We start from the raw sequence: 16,377 nt of genomic DNA, 5'->3' as shown, positions 1-16,377 counted from the left end.
CTTCCTGGTTTATCTGCCGCTCATGTGGGGGCTCCATGTCTGCCGGAGCAAAGTGCTGGTTGCTTCTCGGCTTATTAAGTAGAGCTATAATCATCCTAATGGGCTAAATCGGGTTGTATTTTATGGTCTAAATTGTCGTGAACTGCCCAGAGAGCCTCGGCTGTTGGGCAGTATATAAATGTAATAACGAAATAATGAAAAAATAATAAAATAACTAAATGACGGACCCCTCAAATGATAACCCCGGGGTGGAGAACCTCAGGGCCGTGGGCCAAACCTGGGGTCCCGATCCAGGCCTACAGCATTCCCCAGGTGGCCACAGCCATTCCCCTGACTGCCGACCATTCCATGGTTTCTCAGCTGCTGCACGTTTCCCCCCCATTCTAAGCGGCTGAAACGCCTCTCCTTCCTTGCTGGCAGGAGCTTAAAGCTAAGATAGCCTATCATTTGGGGTCTTTTAGCATCACCCCACTCGCCTTTGGCCCTGCCCTTCGCTGTCTTCAGCCCTGCCCACCACTGAAATGGGGCCCCTGAGAGCTTCTCCGAAGTGGACCTGGGCCCTCGGGCTGAAGAAGGTTCGACACCCCTGCACCCCTGCTCTTCTGCTGCTCGAATTGTGTCTTGTTTTAATACTGTTCCTTGTTGAATTGGGAACCACCCGAGACATTTATAAAACTGAAAGGCAGTGAATAGTTTAGAACAAAATAAAACAACAGTATTACATCCATAATCCTGTTGTGCTGAATCTTCTGGTGGTACCATTGCATGCTATTTGGGTTTACTCGTCCTCCTTTGTGATTCTGGCTCACATTTATAAAAGGACGACATGATGCTTCATTTGATTTTTTTTATTTCTTTTTTTAAGAAAATATAAAACACAAAGAACAGACCCAGAAGGTGAAAAACAACAACAACCTCTGCCGGGATTAGAATACAAAAGTTCATCTTGTGCTTTGCTAAACAGCATCCTTTTTAGGTCTTGTACTTCTAGTGTCAATTGCACTGTAAACCTTTGCGCTTCCTTCCCAGCCCTGACACGATCCTTTCTATGTGCAAGTACTCAGCCACAACCATCTGCATGTGCAAACTGCGCATCTACAGCAGGCGTGGACAACTCTGGCAGCCGGGGGCCAATCTCACCCTCGTCATTATGGCCACATGCTCCTGCATTTTGGCAGCAGCAAAACAAAGCCAAACAGCGGCCTGAAAAAGTCAAGTTTGGCCTTTTTAGGCCACCATTGCAGTTGGCTGCCAATGCTCGGTGGCATACTGCTGACTGCTTTGCTCCACCATCACATTCAGCAGTGGCAGGGGCCACACTTCAGGGCAGGGGGGCTGCCTTTGGCCTGTGGTCCACACATTGCCCACCCCTGATCAATCTGCCACCTGATTATTTTAAGACCAACTGGCTTCACATCATATGAATCTTGCTGGACTGCCAAGACACCAACCAGCTTGACACCTGCCTAGAATGGACAACTACGGAGAGAGGTGCTGCCAGAGGGTGGGGCTGCTGCCCTCAGGTATGGCCCCTCAGCTGTGGTGGAAGATGCTGTCCTGTAGCAGTGATGAAGTGAGGTTCAACCACAAGTCCAGGTGACTGCTGTACGTGGGATGGGTGAGAGTGGGGGCGCTATCTCTGCCTCAAGCAGCAAAACCTCTTGGCCTGGCCCTGTTCACCCTTTTTGGTAGGTCTTGGCCTTGTCAGTCAACAATTACAGTTGCACTGATCCAACTCTCTGCCTACAACCAGTACAGACACAGAGACAGACACAAGGCTCCTTCACACAGAGCTTTTATCCTGCGATTGAGATTGCTCACTCGCAGACATTTGCAGGTCCTTTTCATGATGTCGTTAACCTCCAGGGCACATCCAGAGGTATTGCCTGGTTTTTCCATCTCAAATAGATCCAGAACGAATAAACCGTTTTTAAAACTCAGAATGTAACCCGATTAAAACATCCACTAGATGGTGCTGTTCCATTGAGGTCTATGGAACCTTGAAAATTAAAACTTCCCCCTCAGCAATCATGTGGTCCCTGTCTGGGAGCCCATGATAAACACGGAAAGGCTCCAGGAGGGGAGGACAGTGGGGGGTTTCTTTAGTGTAAAGGCAGCCACAGACACACAGAGAGAGACACAGGGAGAGACATGGAGAGAGAGACACACACACAAGCACAGACACGGCTTCAGTGGCTCAGGAACTGGCTGAGCTCTCTCCTTTCCCCTAGCAAAAATTCATCCTTTTGTAAGAAGACCAGCCTCCCACGTTGACAGCTGTGGCCTTTGTTTATGACAGGCTACGGTATCCCTCTGCATTGCAATTATCTATCCATGGGCTGATATGCATCCTGCTGCCGAACAGCTGCAAACCATCTCAGGTCCCGGTCTTGTGGCGGGGAGGCACACACACGCACGCACGCACGCACACACACATGATCTGCTTTCTGTTGCTTCAGACTAAGCCTGGTTAACCCTTGCACTGCAAGCAGAATCCCTCGAGCAAGACACAAGCAAGTCAAAGAGCCTGCATGGCGTATGTGTCAGCTTGAGAGTCGGGTGGAGAGTACAGCAAGCCTTGGACCATTTCCTTGGCCGATGCGCTGGTGTGAGTGTGGGATTTGAAATATGTGTAGCTAATGACAGCGGAGGCAAGACAGAGAGCACCAGCCAAGGACACCAAGATGATGATGTGAGTCCGGTACCCAGCCAGGACGGAGGGTAAGGTCAAAGCAACCTCTGTGGGGTTTCCTGTTGCCTGTGCTGTGCTTGTCTTGATAAAACTCTCCTTGCGGAAGCTTGAAGCTGGCAAAGTACCTGGAGATATGGGGACAGTATCTCTGGTTGCCTCAGGAGAGAAAGGGCTTCCTGAAGCATCCCCCAAAGCAATAGCGGGGTTGCTCACTGCAGCGCTCCTGTCTTTGATGGTGACAGAGTTGTTTTTGCTCCCATCAGTACTGGAGTGTGTGCTGGACTGATCGGTGTATCCCCTTCCTTGAGGCACAGTTATCAAACCAAATGTTGACTGGGGCCCGCTATCTGTGCTAGAGCTGCTTGGAGCTGAACTCTGTCGACTGGAGGAAGTCAAGGGCCTGGCAGCTGTCGGGGAAGGCTCCATCGCTTTCTCCCTGAATTCTGTAATCAGTCTGCTCGAGGAAGAGCTGGAGGGAGGGAGGGTTGATTGTACAAGAGACCCCATGGGATTCTCAGATGCAAATATACCAGAAATGGTACTTCTTGCAAAAGTTTCTAGAATGGTAGGAGGTGCCACCAGGTCATGAGTTGTTGCCTCCAGGCCTTCCCTGGCAGATGTGAGAACTTCCCCAAAACTGTTTGGACCATCAGTGATGTTAGGAACCACATTCCCATTTGGAATAGATCTGGGATGAAGGGTAGATCCAGGGGCAACCACTTCTGTGTTGGGAGCAGGCTTGGTAGAAGAGTTTCCAGTCTCTGACCCAGCTGATACAGAATTCAATACAGGTGAGTCGGGATGTCCTGTTCTCATCACAGGCACCGTTGCCATTCTGTAGGCTGCTGTGCTAAACGTTCCAGTGGGGCTACCTGGATGCCCAGCCTGAGCTGTTGCAGTGGCAGCATCTCCTACTAATTTCTGAATCACAGCTGGCTCACAGCAGGCTGAGGTGTCAGCATTTGGAGATGGGGGAGCACTCCTTTTGTCCAGTTCTTTTATAGCATTCTGCACCCAGCTGTCCTCTGGTTTGGCACAGAAAGTCCTGTTCTTCTTCGTAGTCAATCTGGAGAAAGAAAGGAAAGGACCACAGTCAGAAGAGACCCAATTGGCACCATTCAGCTAAGTTAAGCAGTTTTAAATCCCCTTGATTTTCAATGGGACAGATTTGACCACATGCTTCAGTATTATTTATTGAAGATATTCTTTATCACTTTTTGACCTGAGGCTTACAAAATATAAAACTATCAATAACAACCAATAAAACAAACTTAAACTATAAAAACTGAGAATCTGACACCAGCCATTAATGCAACTCAATAGATCCCTCTGAAATAAAATAATCTTCACCTAATGTCTGAAAATTAATGCACAAATAGGAAGCGGAGCATCACTGGGGAGTGAGTCCCACAAACTTGGCACCACCACAGAGGAGGTTCTGTCCTACCTCACCACCCTCTGCACCTCGGACAGAGAAAGAATACAGAGCAGGACCTCCACAGATGGCCTAAGCATGTGGGTAGGTTAATATGGGAGAAGGCAGCCCATAATTCACATAGCACCTTGTATGTATGTATGTATGTATGTAGTACTGCCCACCTACATAGCATTTCAGGGAGAACCATAAGCTGAAAGCCAGGTGCCTGCCCCAAGGAGCATACAATCTACGTTTCACACATGCATTGGAAGACAAAACAAAAGGAAAAGGTGAGAATAACATAGAATTCAGACAAACAAATGCAATCACACATAAGTTCCACCCTGTAAAAGCAACAAGTTTCAGCCATTTCATGGAAGGTCGGGTCACCAGGCTATTTCTTGAAGGCCTGATGAGGCCTATTCATGAGCAGCCTGTTACCATCACAGCTGGTCATTGTAAGAACTGTATAACATTAGGAACTGGTGCACTGCCTGAGTATTCTTGTTCCCCTTTACCCACCCCACCCCTTTTTCCTTTTGTGTCGTGTCTTTTTAGATTGTAAGCCTGTCTTGATTTTATCAAGGTGCTCTGGGAGCCTTTCTGGCTGAAAGGCTATACCTCAGGGTTGGGGCACCTCTGACCCATAAGTCATCCAGCCCAGAAGAGGAGACCCTTCCCTTCCCCCAGCTTCCTGGCCTGACCCTTCTCTCCCCAGGCAAGATCATGTCCCTGTCATTGGCTGAAATATTTCCTCCGGGGAATTTCTTTTTTCAATGTATTTTTAAGATCAGTAGTTTTTAACACTCTTTTTCACAGCTTCTGTTTTTGGTGTATGACTCCATTTCATCCCTTATGCACCTTTTTAAAAGACACAACTCCACCTCTTTGATTTTAACATGGCTCTTCCCCTCCCTGAACCCTCTGACAGGTAAAAAACAAAATGAATGAAACACACATCCCCAGGTCTTCTCACCTGGGGGTGGGGGGAAGCATCTCACATAATGACTGGCATAGCATGAATGGCGGAAAGACACTTACATCACAGACTTCTTCGCCCTACAGGTGATATTCTTGTAGCTTTGCAGCAAGTACAGGGGAATGGGTCTGGATGCAAATTCTCTGGGGAGGCATTCTCTTGCACAGCTGTTGGCTGCAACCGGTTCACCTAAGGCAAGAAAACAGTGCAAGGGATGATGATGACGATACATTTATATCCCACCTTTTTTCCTCTTGAAGGAACCCAAGGTGGTTGCATAGTCCCCCTCCTCTCCATCTTTTCCTCACAACAACCCTGCGAGGTAGCTTAGGCTGAGAGTCAGTGACTGGCCCAAAGTCACCCAGTGAGCTTCATGGCCGAGTGGGGACTAGAACCCAGATCCTCCGAGTCCCAGTCTAGGACTCTAACCAGTATACCACCCTGGCTATTATTATTAGTATTATCAATAATAGTATTATTAGTATTATTATTGTTGCTTTTTCTACATACTTTTTCCAATTATAGGTTCCAAATATTGCCATTTCAGGGTGGGAATTGAAGACAATACAAAAGCGGGGTTTCCCTTTCAAAATTCACTGAATGTATATGCAAGATAGAATAAGAACATAAGCAGAGCCCTGCTGGATCAGACCAAGGGTCCATCTAGTCCAGCATTCTGTTCACACAGTGGCCAACCAGCTGTCGGCCAGGAAACCCACAAGCAGGACATGAGTGCAACAGCACCCTCCTGCCCATGTTCCCCAGCGACTGATACTGATACCCCAGCAACTGATATACGCCTCTGATACTGATGGTAGCATATAGCCATCAGGACTAGTAGCCTTTTCCTCCAGGAATTTGTCCAACCCCCTTTTAAAGCCATCCAAACTGGTGGCCCTCACTACATCCTGTGGTAGCAAGTTCCATAGTTTAACTCTGTGCTGTGTGAAGAAGCCCTTCCTTTGATCTGTCCCGAATCTCCCATCAATCAGCTCCATGGGATGACCTCATGGGGTTCTAGTATTTTGAGAGAGGGAGAAAAATGTCTCCTTCTCCACACCGTGCATAATTTTGTCCACGTCTATCGTGTTTCCCCTGACACTCCTTTTTCCCAAGCTAAACACTCCCAGCTGTTGTAACCTTCCCTCATAGGGGAGATGATCCAGCCCCTTGATCATTTTAGTTGCCCTTTGCTGCACTTTTTCCTTATCACAATATAGCACAACCTTCCCCAGCCTGGTATCCCCCGATGTGTCAGACTGCAACTCCCATCATTCCCAGGCAGTGTAATGGCCAGTTCTGGTACCTGGGCAGGTCGTGGGGACAGAGCACTTTCAGTCAGGGGGCAGAGCCAGGGGGCAGCCAGGCATAACTGGGCAACTACTGGGGGTCCATTACCATGGTAGGGCCCATAATTCGTTCACACCCCATGCTGCTTTTCTCTTACTTATACCTGAAAGAAGCTAACACAACCCTTACAATTTTATTTATTTACTTATTAGTTACAATATTTATATACTGTTCCACATCTAAACAGATTCTGGAGCAGTGAACAATAAAAAATAAAAAGAATAAACACCATATTAAAATTTTTGTTTTTAAATACAGAGTACCAACAAAAATGGTGGCTGGTCAATCAAGGAAGGCATCTTGAAATAAAGATGCTTTTTGGAGGTGCCGAAAACAACACAATGCTGGTGCCTGCCTGACTTCCAGAGGCAGAGAGTTCCACAGGAAGGGGGCCACCACACTGAAGGCTCTTCTCTGGGTGGACTCAAGTCAGGCCATAGGTCCCTGTGGAACCACCAGGAGCATGCCCTCTGATGACCCCAGTGACTGGGCAGGTTGGTAAGGCAGAAGGTGCTCTCTCAGGTATCCAAGTCTAGCAGTATCTCCATCACAAAAGCCAAACATCTAAAAAGTGCAGCCCACCATCAGCCACGGCCAGGGTACTTCCTCTCCCTTGTTTATCTTGGATCTCTCAACAGGAATTAGAGATAAGCAGTGATCGTATCGGGCAGTGCACTGGGGGACGAAGCGGCAGCCTTCCCCCTTCCCCAGCAACCCCAAAGCAGCCTGGATTGCTGTCTCTCTCCTTACTCGTGATCTGATATGGGCACGAGCTAGAACAAGCTTCAAAGAGGAATTCAGAGACCTTGGGTTTTGCTGATTTGCACATCCCAGATCTGTAACCTGGTCAAGGAGGATTCAAGTAGAAGTGTACAAATCAGATATGAACGAATGTAGATAGATTCTGACAACCACCTGAATATGCACTTCAGTGTAAGATGTCAACAGTCCTATCCTGTGCCGAAGTGCAGCAGAACCGCTCGTCCTCAGCAGGCTGATGAGAAAGAGTCAGGGGCCGAGCAGCAACTCACACAGAGACGCAGCAGGCAGCAACTTCAGTATTTGGCGCTCACAGGAGCCTTTAATTATTTGCTTTATTTCCCGTGGTACACAGTCTGGGAATTCCTGATCTGTTTTGGGGGCGGGGAGGTGAATCACCACTCAGATTTACATACCTCTAAGCCTCAGACAGTCTCTTGCTTCAAATATCGGATAGCCATAGCACACCTAGGTTTTGCAGTTTTTTCTATTATTTTTTGTCTAAAGGAGGAGTGGTAACTTTTGCTTTATTTTATAGTCAAAGCTCTCCTATTTAAGAGAAACTGTCTCAGGATCCTCAGACGGAGAAATAAAGACCCGGCTGAGGTATTTTGATCATCAAATGTTCTGGATTTTAATCAGTAACTAAACTGTTCTGTTAAACTCCAAATCAGTTAATCTTTAACGGATGGGCAACCCAGATAGGTGACTCTACACTGGAACTAGGGAGGATCACGCTTCAGCAGGATTTAGCAGATGCTTCTAGAATATTCTCAGGCCCAGAGAAAATTCTAGGAAAACGAATGTGAAAGCAAATCCTCTCATAAAGGCCCCCATTGTGGAGCTGGGACTTTTCAAGCATTCTTTGCTCTTTGTTTGATGATCTTATCAGCGAGCTGGAAGGCTTTGACAAGTGTGGCTCCGACTGGGGTGACGTGGGGGGCACAGGGGGTTTCCAGTAGAAGCATTGTTATTCCCTGCCCACTTTTCCCAGGAGTCAGAAGCTCTAGGGACGGAGTGCTTGCACGGGTTAGGTTTCCTTTGGAAGGAGGTCACTGGAGGCTTATGGTATTTTGTAATATTTGAGTTTACTTAAGTGACTGCCTGACCCCCTACCTTCAGTTGCTGAGCTCATCAGGACATACCCTCCTGGTGGTGCCTAAGATTTTGGAGGTCCGGTCTGTGATGGGCTGGAATAAGGCCTTTAGTATTGTAACCCCACTCTCCAGAACTCCCTATCAGTGCAAATTAGACAGATGGTGACCCTTCTGCGTTTTTGGCGCCTACTGAAAACTTATTTCTTCAAACAAGCTTTCCCAGAACAGTGATCTTGTTTTTTTTTCCCTTGCTGTCCTGCTGTTGTCTCTTCTAAGTTTTATACAGCATTTTATTATGGTTTTATTATTTGTATTTTTATGGTATAGCGGTATGAGCCTGCCCTAGCACTAAGATCACCATCAGAGGCCCTACTCAATGGCCCACTACCAAGAGCCAGTAGGCCTGCAGGGCTTTTTCAGTGGTGGCCCCACACCTTCCAAACTCCCTCCCCAAAGAGATACATACGGCCTCATCGTTGCTGGCTTAAAAAAAAAAATCCTTGAAGACAATTTATTCTAATCTGTATTTGGTGCTTTAGGGCACAATCCCGTGCATGTTTAGACAGAGAAAAGGCCTACAACTCCCAGCATGCCCCAGCCAGTTGGAGTTGTAGGCCTTTTCTCTGTCTAAACATGCATACGATTGCGCCTTTAAGCTCATTAGCTGCTGCTGCTGCTGCTTCTACTGCTGCTGTGTGTGTTTAATTGTAATTCATGTGTTCATGATTGTGCAATACTGCAAGCCATCTTGTGAGGGTGCTGTGCCCCAAAAGACAGGTTAAAAATAAGTCAAATAAATAATAAATAAATGGGATTATAGTGTATTGTTATATATTGCTTAGAAATCTTGGTTTAATGTAAGCTATTCGTAAAGAGCAGTAAATAAACAAATAAATAAATATCTGGGTTGAGCACCAGGGCTTTAACAGCCATCCATATCAAATATCAAACGTCAAGGTCATCTCAGTGGCTCCTATTCAGTTCTACGGGGCATAGTCAATAGGTTGCAATCAGGAACATGGTTAAGAGGGGCAAAACCTGTCCCTTGCCCCGATATAGGGATCACCCAGGTAGGTTTAGCACCCAAGACATGCCCCCCACTTATTTTTTCCCTTATAAGTGAATGGCAGCTATTCACTCTTATGGGGAGAAACCAAGTACTGCCTTTGGGGTCATGATGAAGGGGGAATCTGTCTGTTTGTGCTCCTGCGTGGTCTGGGCGCCAAATGCAGGGATTCCAGAAGGGGCTGCAATGCGTGTCAGTCCGCAACGGCCCTGGCAATGTCGACCTGCCCTGCAAGCACCCTCCCCATGACTGATTCATGATATACCACTTACGGAATTCTACATAGGAAGCTGCCTTATACTGAGTCAGACCCAGTACTGCCAACACTGACTGGCAGCAATGGCTCTCCAGGGTTTCAGGCAGGATTCTTCCCAGGCCCTACCTGGAGATGCCAGGGATTGAACTTGGGACCTTCGCCATGCAAAGCACTGAGCTACGTCCCGGTATGTATTTTCTTCTTTTATGGTTTTACCGTTGTGATGATTTATGGTCTTGACCAATTATCGTCTTCTCTCTTAACACTGTGCAATATGCAAACGGCTTCACAATTCTTACCTAAAGTATGTTGTCAACACCATGAGGGTGGTGACATCAGTGGGAGAGAGAGCCCTATGCAAACAAAAAGAATTGGGGTACGAGTGAGACCATTGTCTCAGGCCCTACTCCAGGGGCACCCGCCTTGCCTCTTTTGGCAGGGCCATCTGGAGGAGAGAGAAGGCCTTTGCAGTGGTGGCACCCTGTGTGAAGGCCACAGCAGAGAAGGCCTTTCCAGTGGCGGCACCCCATTTGTGGATTGCTCTCCCCAGAGAGACTAGCCTGGAGCCTACGTTATGGTCTTTTGGGTGCCAGGTGAAGACCTTTTAATTCTCCCAGGCATTTTAAGAACTGTCTTTGGTGCTTTTAGTATTCTATTCTGCTGCAGGTTTTAATTTGGTTTTATGAGGTTGCAATGGCTTTATTCTTTGCTGCTGGTTTTATCCTGCACTGTTTTTATTGCTTTAAAGCTTGTACTGTAAGTTTTTAATGTATCGTACACTGACCGAGAACTACCGGAAGTACAAGCTGGGTTTCGAAGAGGCAGAGGAACTAGAGATCAAATCGCCAACATTCGCTGCATCATGGAGAAAGCAAGAAAATTCCAGAAAAACGTCTATTTCTGCTTCATTGACTACGCTAAAGCCTTTGATTGTGTGGATCACAACAAACTGTGGCAAATTCTTAAAGAGATGGGAGGACCAGACCACCTTACCTGTCTCCTGAGAAACCTGTACGAGGGTCAAGCAGCAAGAGTAAGAACCGGACATGGAACAACCGACTGGTTCAAAATTGGGAAAGGAGTACGACAAGGCTGCATATTGTCGCCCTGCTTATTTAACTTGTATGCAGAGTACATCATGAGAAATGCCGGGTTGGATGAATCACAGGTCGGAATTAAGATTGCCGGGAGAATTATCAACAACCTCAGATACGCAGACGATACCACCCTAATGGCAGAAAGCGAAGAGGATCTCAAGAGCCTCTTGCTGAAGGTGAAAGTGAAGAGTGCAAAAGCTGGTTTGAAACTCAACATTAAAAAAACTAAGCTCATGGCATCTGGCCCCATCACTTCCTGGCATATAGAAGGGGAAGAAATGGAAGCAGTGGCAGATTTTATTTTCTTGGGCTCCAAGATCTTCGCAGACGGTGACTGTAGCCATGAAATTAAAAGATGCTTGCTCCTTGGGAAGAAAGCTATGGCAAACCTAGACAGCAGAGTAAGAAGCAGAGACATCACCTTGCCGACAAAGGTTCATATAATCAAAGCTATGGTTTTCCTAGTAGTAACGTATGGCTGTGAGACCTGGACTATATGGAAAGCTGAGAGCCGAAGAATCGATGCATTCGAACTATGGTGCTGGAGAAGACTCTTACGAGTCCCCTGGACTGCAAGGAGGTCAAATCAGTCAATCCTAAAGGAAATCAACCCTGACTGCTCATTGGAACGACAGATACTGAAGCTGAAGCTCAAATCTTTTGGCCACCTAATGCGAAGAGAAAACTCCCTGGAAAAGACCCTGATGCTGGGAAAGATTGAAGGCAAAAGGAGAAGGGGACGGCAGAGGATGAGATGGCTAGATAGCATCACTGCTGCAATGAACATGAACTTGTGCACACTCCGGGAGAGAGTGGAGGACAGGAAGGCCTGGCGTGCTATGGTCCATGGGGTCACGAAGAGTTGGACACAACTTAACGACTGAACAACAACAACACTGCCTAGAGAACTTCTGTTATTGGGCGGCTTAAAAGTACAGTAAATAAATGAGTACACTGGGGGCCCTGGAGGCACAAAGGCAACTGACCATCCAGGTAGGGATGACCTTGCATATAATGCAGCTTGGTTCACAGCTCATGGCATGCCATCGTTTGCCCACTCATGCCCTTGCCTTGGGCTTGCACACTCCCTCCCTCACTTCCTGGTTTCGGTAAAATATAGTTTTACTTTTACATCTGAACTGGGCAAACTATGTTTTGGGCACACCACAGCTTGCTTGCAAACCAGAATTTGAAACCTTGGCTTGAACTAGGGAAGTTGTAAGCGCCCCTGTTCAGATGCCCCCAATCGTGCAAGCTCTCTCTTCCCCAGCAGTAGAATTCATTTGTTTATTTATTACGCTTCTATACTGCCCAACAGCCGAAGCTATCTGGGCATTCACAAAAATTAAAATAGCAAAATACAGCATGAAACACAATAAAAAATATAAAAGCTTAAAACTACAGTATAAAAGTACAAACAGAATAAAACCTAGCAGCCATGCAGAGATTTGAAATACAATAGCAGATTAAAACAACAGAGCTAAAAAACTAAAATGCTAAAATGACTGGGAAAATAAAAAGGTCTTCAGGTGGTGCTGGAAAGACCATAACGTAGGCAGCCAGGTAAGCCTCTCTAGGAAGCTCATTCCACAACTGGGGTGCCAAAGCAGAAAAGGCCACCTGCCTCACTTCCTTTGGCAGGGGCTCCTGGAGAAAGACTGCTGAAGATTATCTTAGGGCCTGGGCAGGTGTATAGGAGGTGACGATCCTTCAGGTAACCTGGCCCCAAGCCTTTTAGAACTCTGAATGTTAATACCAGCACTTTGAATCAGGCCTGGACATGGACTGGCAGCCAGTGCAGCTGGAAAAAGTACTGGCATAATACGATCATGATAGCCAGTCCCCGTTAGCAATCTTGCTGCCCTTTTTTGGATGAGCTGAAGTTTCTGGACTGTTTTCAAAGGCAGCGCCACGTATAACGCTTTGCAGTAATCCAGACCAGAGGGTATCAGCGCATGGATAACTGTAGCTAGGCTATCTCTGTCCAGATAAGGGCATAGCTGGTATATCAGCAGATGCTAGAGTGCATCCCTGCCTTGTCCTGCACCAGGTAAGTTTCTGGGCTCTTGCGGTACAGGAGAAAGGGACAATGGCAGTGGAGGTCACTTTGTGAGCACCTTTTGAGCCATTTGCAAAAGTCTGCAATGGACTGGATCCCTTTCAGAGCAAGCAGCAAGACGCTTGTGAATCCTTACCTTGAACGCAGTCTACTTTTCTGCTGTGTTTGGTTCAGATATAATGGCAAATTATGTTTTTTTATTATAAAGTGAGAGAGGGAATCAGAGTAGATGAGGGGAGGGAGACAGGGAGCCCACGAGTCCACGGCCTGATCACCAACAGCCAAACCATGGTTTTGCTGTGACAAGTTTCCCATCTTAACCGAGAATGTTTCTGGAGGATGCTTATGTAAATTAGCTCCTTGATGCAAAACTGCCCCTGGTTGCACAACCCTCCCTCCACCGCTAAAGGTTTCTTCGTGCAAATGCGCCTTCTGGCATTAGGAAAAATGGGTCATGAGAAGAAAATGACAACTTTGACAGCAGTGGCCGGGATTGCACAACACTGCCTTGTATTCCCTTCTGTGTGTCTTTGAAGAGAGAGATCTCTTTGTTTTTAGAGCAAGCGGCTGTTCCTGTTAACATACCACTAAGGCAACACAGATGTCAGAAGATGGCAGTGACTTCCAAAATGCATACCAGGGGACGGTGGAGGCAGCAGTGGGCTCTTATGGCCCAGCTATGCCTGCGGAAATGAAGCTGCATTCACATGTACATAGGCATGTGTGTGAGGGGAGATTTCAAGGCACGTGCCTGAGGTCTATGAGATCTATTTAGAGGCACAGACTCTCTGTGGGTGAAGAGTAGACAGATAAAATATTTTCATAGTCATGGAGGCAGTTTCAAAGTGCCTTCACAGTGTTCTGTTCAAAAATACCTTTTCCATTCTCAGGGGAAACTGGGGGAAAATGAGTCTACGTGTTTGCAGTGGGATTCACTGGACTTCTCTCTCAGGCTCAAGCTCACTCTCCTCTAATACCTTTAACAATTTGATCTGCAGCAATTAGGTTGCAACATTTGCTCCAAAGCCATAAGCAACCTCTGCATACCAACACCCTATTAAAGGCACAACTAGGGATGAAGGAGAAATTTGTTCAGTTCGCACCTGATTTTGCACTTGAACTAGGATGTGAACTGAAACTCAGTTATCTTCTGAAATGTGTACTTCTCCAAATTTTGCAATGGAGTCCTTCAATAAAAAAGAACTGTACAAAAATGCATACATTGGGAAAAGTGCACACCAAAATGTGGATATTCATGAAAATAACATTGAAGAATGCATTCTCTTAGGAAAATTGATTTCAAAAAATGGGTGTATTAAATCAAACTGCTTATAAAAGTGGCAGGTGTTGGGAGAAATGCGCATGGGTTTTAATGCGAATTATTAAAAAATCTCAATGTTTGGGACAAACTGAATTTAAGATTGGAGAAATTCTCAAAAGTTCAAGCTGAACCAAACTTAAGATTGGAAAAATGAGAAAAGGAGAGAAACTGAAATTGATAGACTCGTCTGTCCCCAGCCACAACTGCAGAGGTTGGTTGAGAAGCTGACAGCCCTTTCTGATATGGTTTGGCTGAGTGAATACAGGCACCCTCACTGATGAGGTCCCCAGGAATATACACACAGCAGCTTACAGATGGGTATATTCTAAACAGGACAGAGGTTGGAGGGCAGGACAGGATTGTTTGCCGTCTGAAGGCAGGTGTGCTTTATCAAGGCCTCAATCTATAGCTGCTGGGCTGACCACGTACTCAGCTTCTAGGTTATCAGTTAATCTGGGACAGATGCCACTTGAAAGGAGCTTCTGGAGACCTACATAGATCCTGCTACTTGGGAAATACCCACCTTTGACTCTTGGGAATTGTGCAAGGGCAGACAGGCAACAGCACGGGTTGTCCGGCCCCAATCTTGGAGGACAGCTGAAAGCAGCCTTCCTCAAACTGGCGCCCTCTCGAAATGTCGAACTACAACTCCCATCAATCGCAGCTCTCACTGGCCATGGGGAGTGGGGATTAGCATGACCACAGCTAATTCAAGCAATGGCTAGCCTGGATAATTTGGGGGCAGGGGAGACCATGTTGGGTGCCCGGAATCCTCAGCTCCAGATGAGGAGTAGTGGGCAAGATGAAACACCACCCCAGGTGAGCTAAGCCAGTGATGGCCTCAAAGGGCAGGGAAAGGGCAGGCAGATCTCCAAAGCTAAACCAAGTACTAACGTGCAACCAAGACAACAACCAGACAAGTGCCAATGGTGGCCAACGTGAAGAAGGCCGTACTAACGTTAGGCTACGTTCTGTACTACATTCTATAGGACACACATTTCCCCCACCCTGGGTTATTCCCCACTACAGAGCAGAAGCCACAGAATTCTCATTCTCTGGGGGCATCAATATTCTGCAGATTCACACCGGTGGAATCTGACATATGGCACCAAGGGCTTACTGGACAACCAGTAAACTTGACAAAGCCTCTGAACAACAGTCCTCCAAGGCCCCACTGAAAGGCAACCGTGTGATACTCAGCCCAGACAGAATGGATTCGTTATCATTATTTCTATAGGGGTCTCCGATCACAGACATAACGTAAACAATGGCTCACGATCTAAATGCATGTAAAGAGAAATTGTTTCGTTTGTTTTTGTGGGGTGGGGCGCGTTATTCTGCACCACATGCCAACTCAAGAGAACACCAACCCAAGAGGGGAGTCCAGGGCACCAACCCAAAAGGAGAGTCCAGGGCTAGATCTACACTACTGCTTTACAGTGGTATTGATGTCTGCTGATAACTGTTGTGGCACATTACACATTCAATATACCGCTATTTTATTTTCTGGTTTTTATTCCACATTATCCAAAATACCGCAACAAATCTCATTGTGTGTCCTACGAGGTATAAATGCACAAGAGGGATATAACGTCACCATGATGGGATCGTAATGATATGACACAAGGTGTAGATCTGACCAGGTGTCAGAATCCACACGGTGGACAGATGCACCAATGACAGTGACACAGCTAAGTATCTTTCTTATCCGGCTACCGCTTTCTGCAGTTGCAGAGAGATGCAACAGCAGCCTCCCCAACCTGATGCCCTCCAGATGTGTTAGACTGCAACTCCCATCCCACTGGCCATGCTGGCTGGTCCAGCACATCTGGAGGGGAGCAGGTTGAGGGAGGCTGTGCTAAAGCAACGAAATTGGAACAATATGCTTCAAGGCCAAGTGACTGCAATACTTTGGTGAGGCCCACATGAACCTACTTACCCTACATCTGCCTGAAATCAGAACTCAAACTTACGAGAATGACTACCAGGGCAGGTTCTGCAGTGCACCATAGGACAGACGTTGAAGACCATTTGCAAACTTCCTAATGTCACTCGGAGCATGTTAGAACATCAGCACATAAAACTGGCTCTCTTTTGTCTTCTGGGCTCAGCTCGCTTACTTTAACCCATAAAGCAGGAGTGGGGAACCTTTCAGGACGAGGGCCGAACCCAGATTTGAAGAAGCTCTCAGGGGCAGCATTCCAGGGAGGCCTGAGCCAAAGACAAAACAGGGCAGGCCGAAAGGGGTGGAACCAAAATACCAGCCTATTTTAGCTTAAAGCTC

The 16,377-nt window shown here is 46.8% G+C and overlaps 1 protein-coding gene across 2 annotated transcripts in view; it reads right to left on the bottom strand.

The window, feature by feature from the left end:
• Positions 1-862: 862 nt before the first annotated feature.
• The window catches only part of LOC146339087 (uncharacterized), a 40,392-nt gene continuing 24,877 nt past the window's right edge, over positions 863-16,377 (bottom strand). For both annotated transcript variants that reach the window (XM_084812151.1, XM_084812150.1), the window contains exons 2-3: positions 5,151-5,277; positions 863-3,758 (exon numbers count right to left, since the gene is read on the bottom strand). In XM_084812151.1, coding sequence (XP_084668277.1) covers positions 2,519-3,758; positions 5,151-5,277 — 1,367 coding nt within the window. In that variant the 3' untranslated portion in view covers positions 863-2,518. The remainder of the gene's footprint in view (positions 3,759-5,150; positions 5,278-16,377) is intronic.

The sequence above is a fragment of the Heloderma suspectum genome, chromosome 8, assembly GCF_057233095.1.
Source record: "Heloderma suspectum isolate Gila_16-S chromosome 8, 16-S_ref, whole genome shotgun sequence".
Classification (NCBI taxonomy): Eukaryota; Metazoa; Chordata; class Lepidosauria; order Squamata; family Helodermatidae; genus Heloderma; species Heloderma suspectum.
The sequence above is the reverse complement of the archived record's forward strand: the minus strand, read 5'-3'. Positions and strand labels throughout refer to the sequence as shown.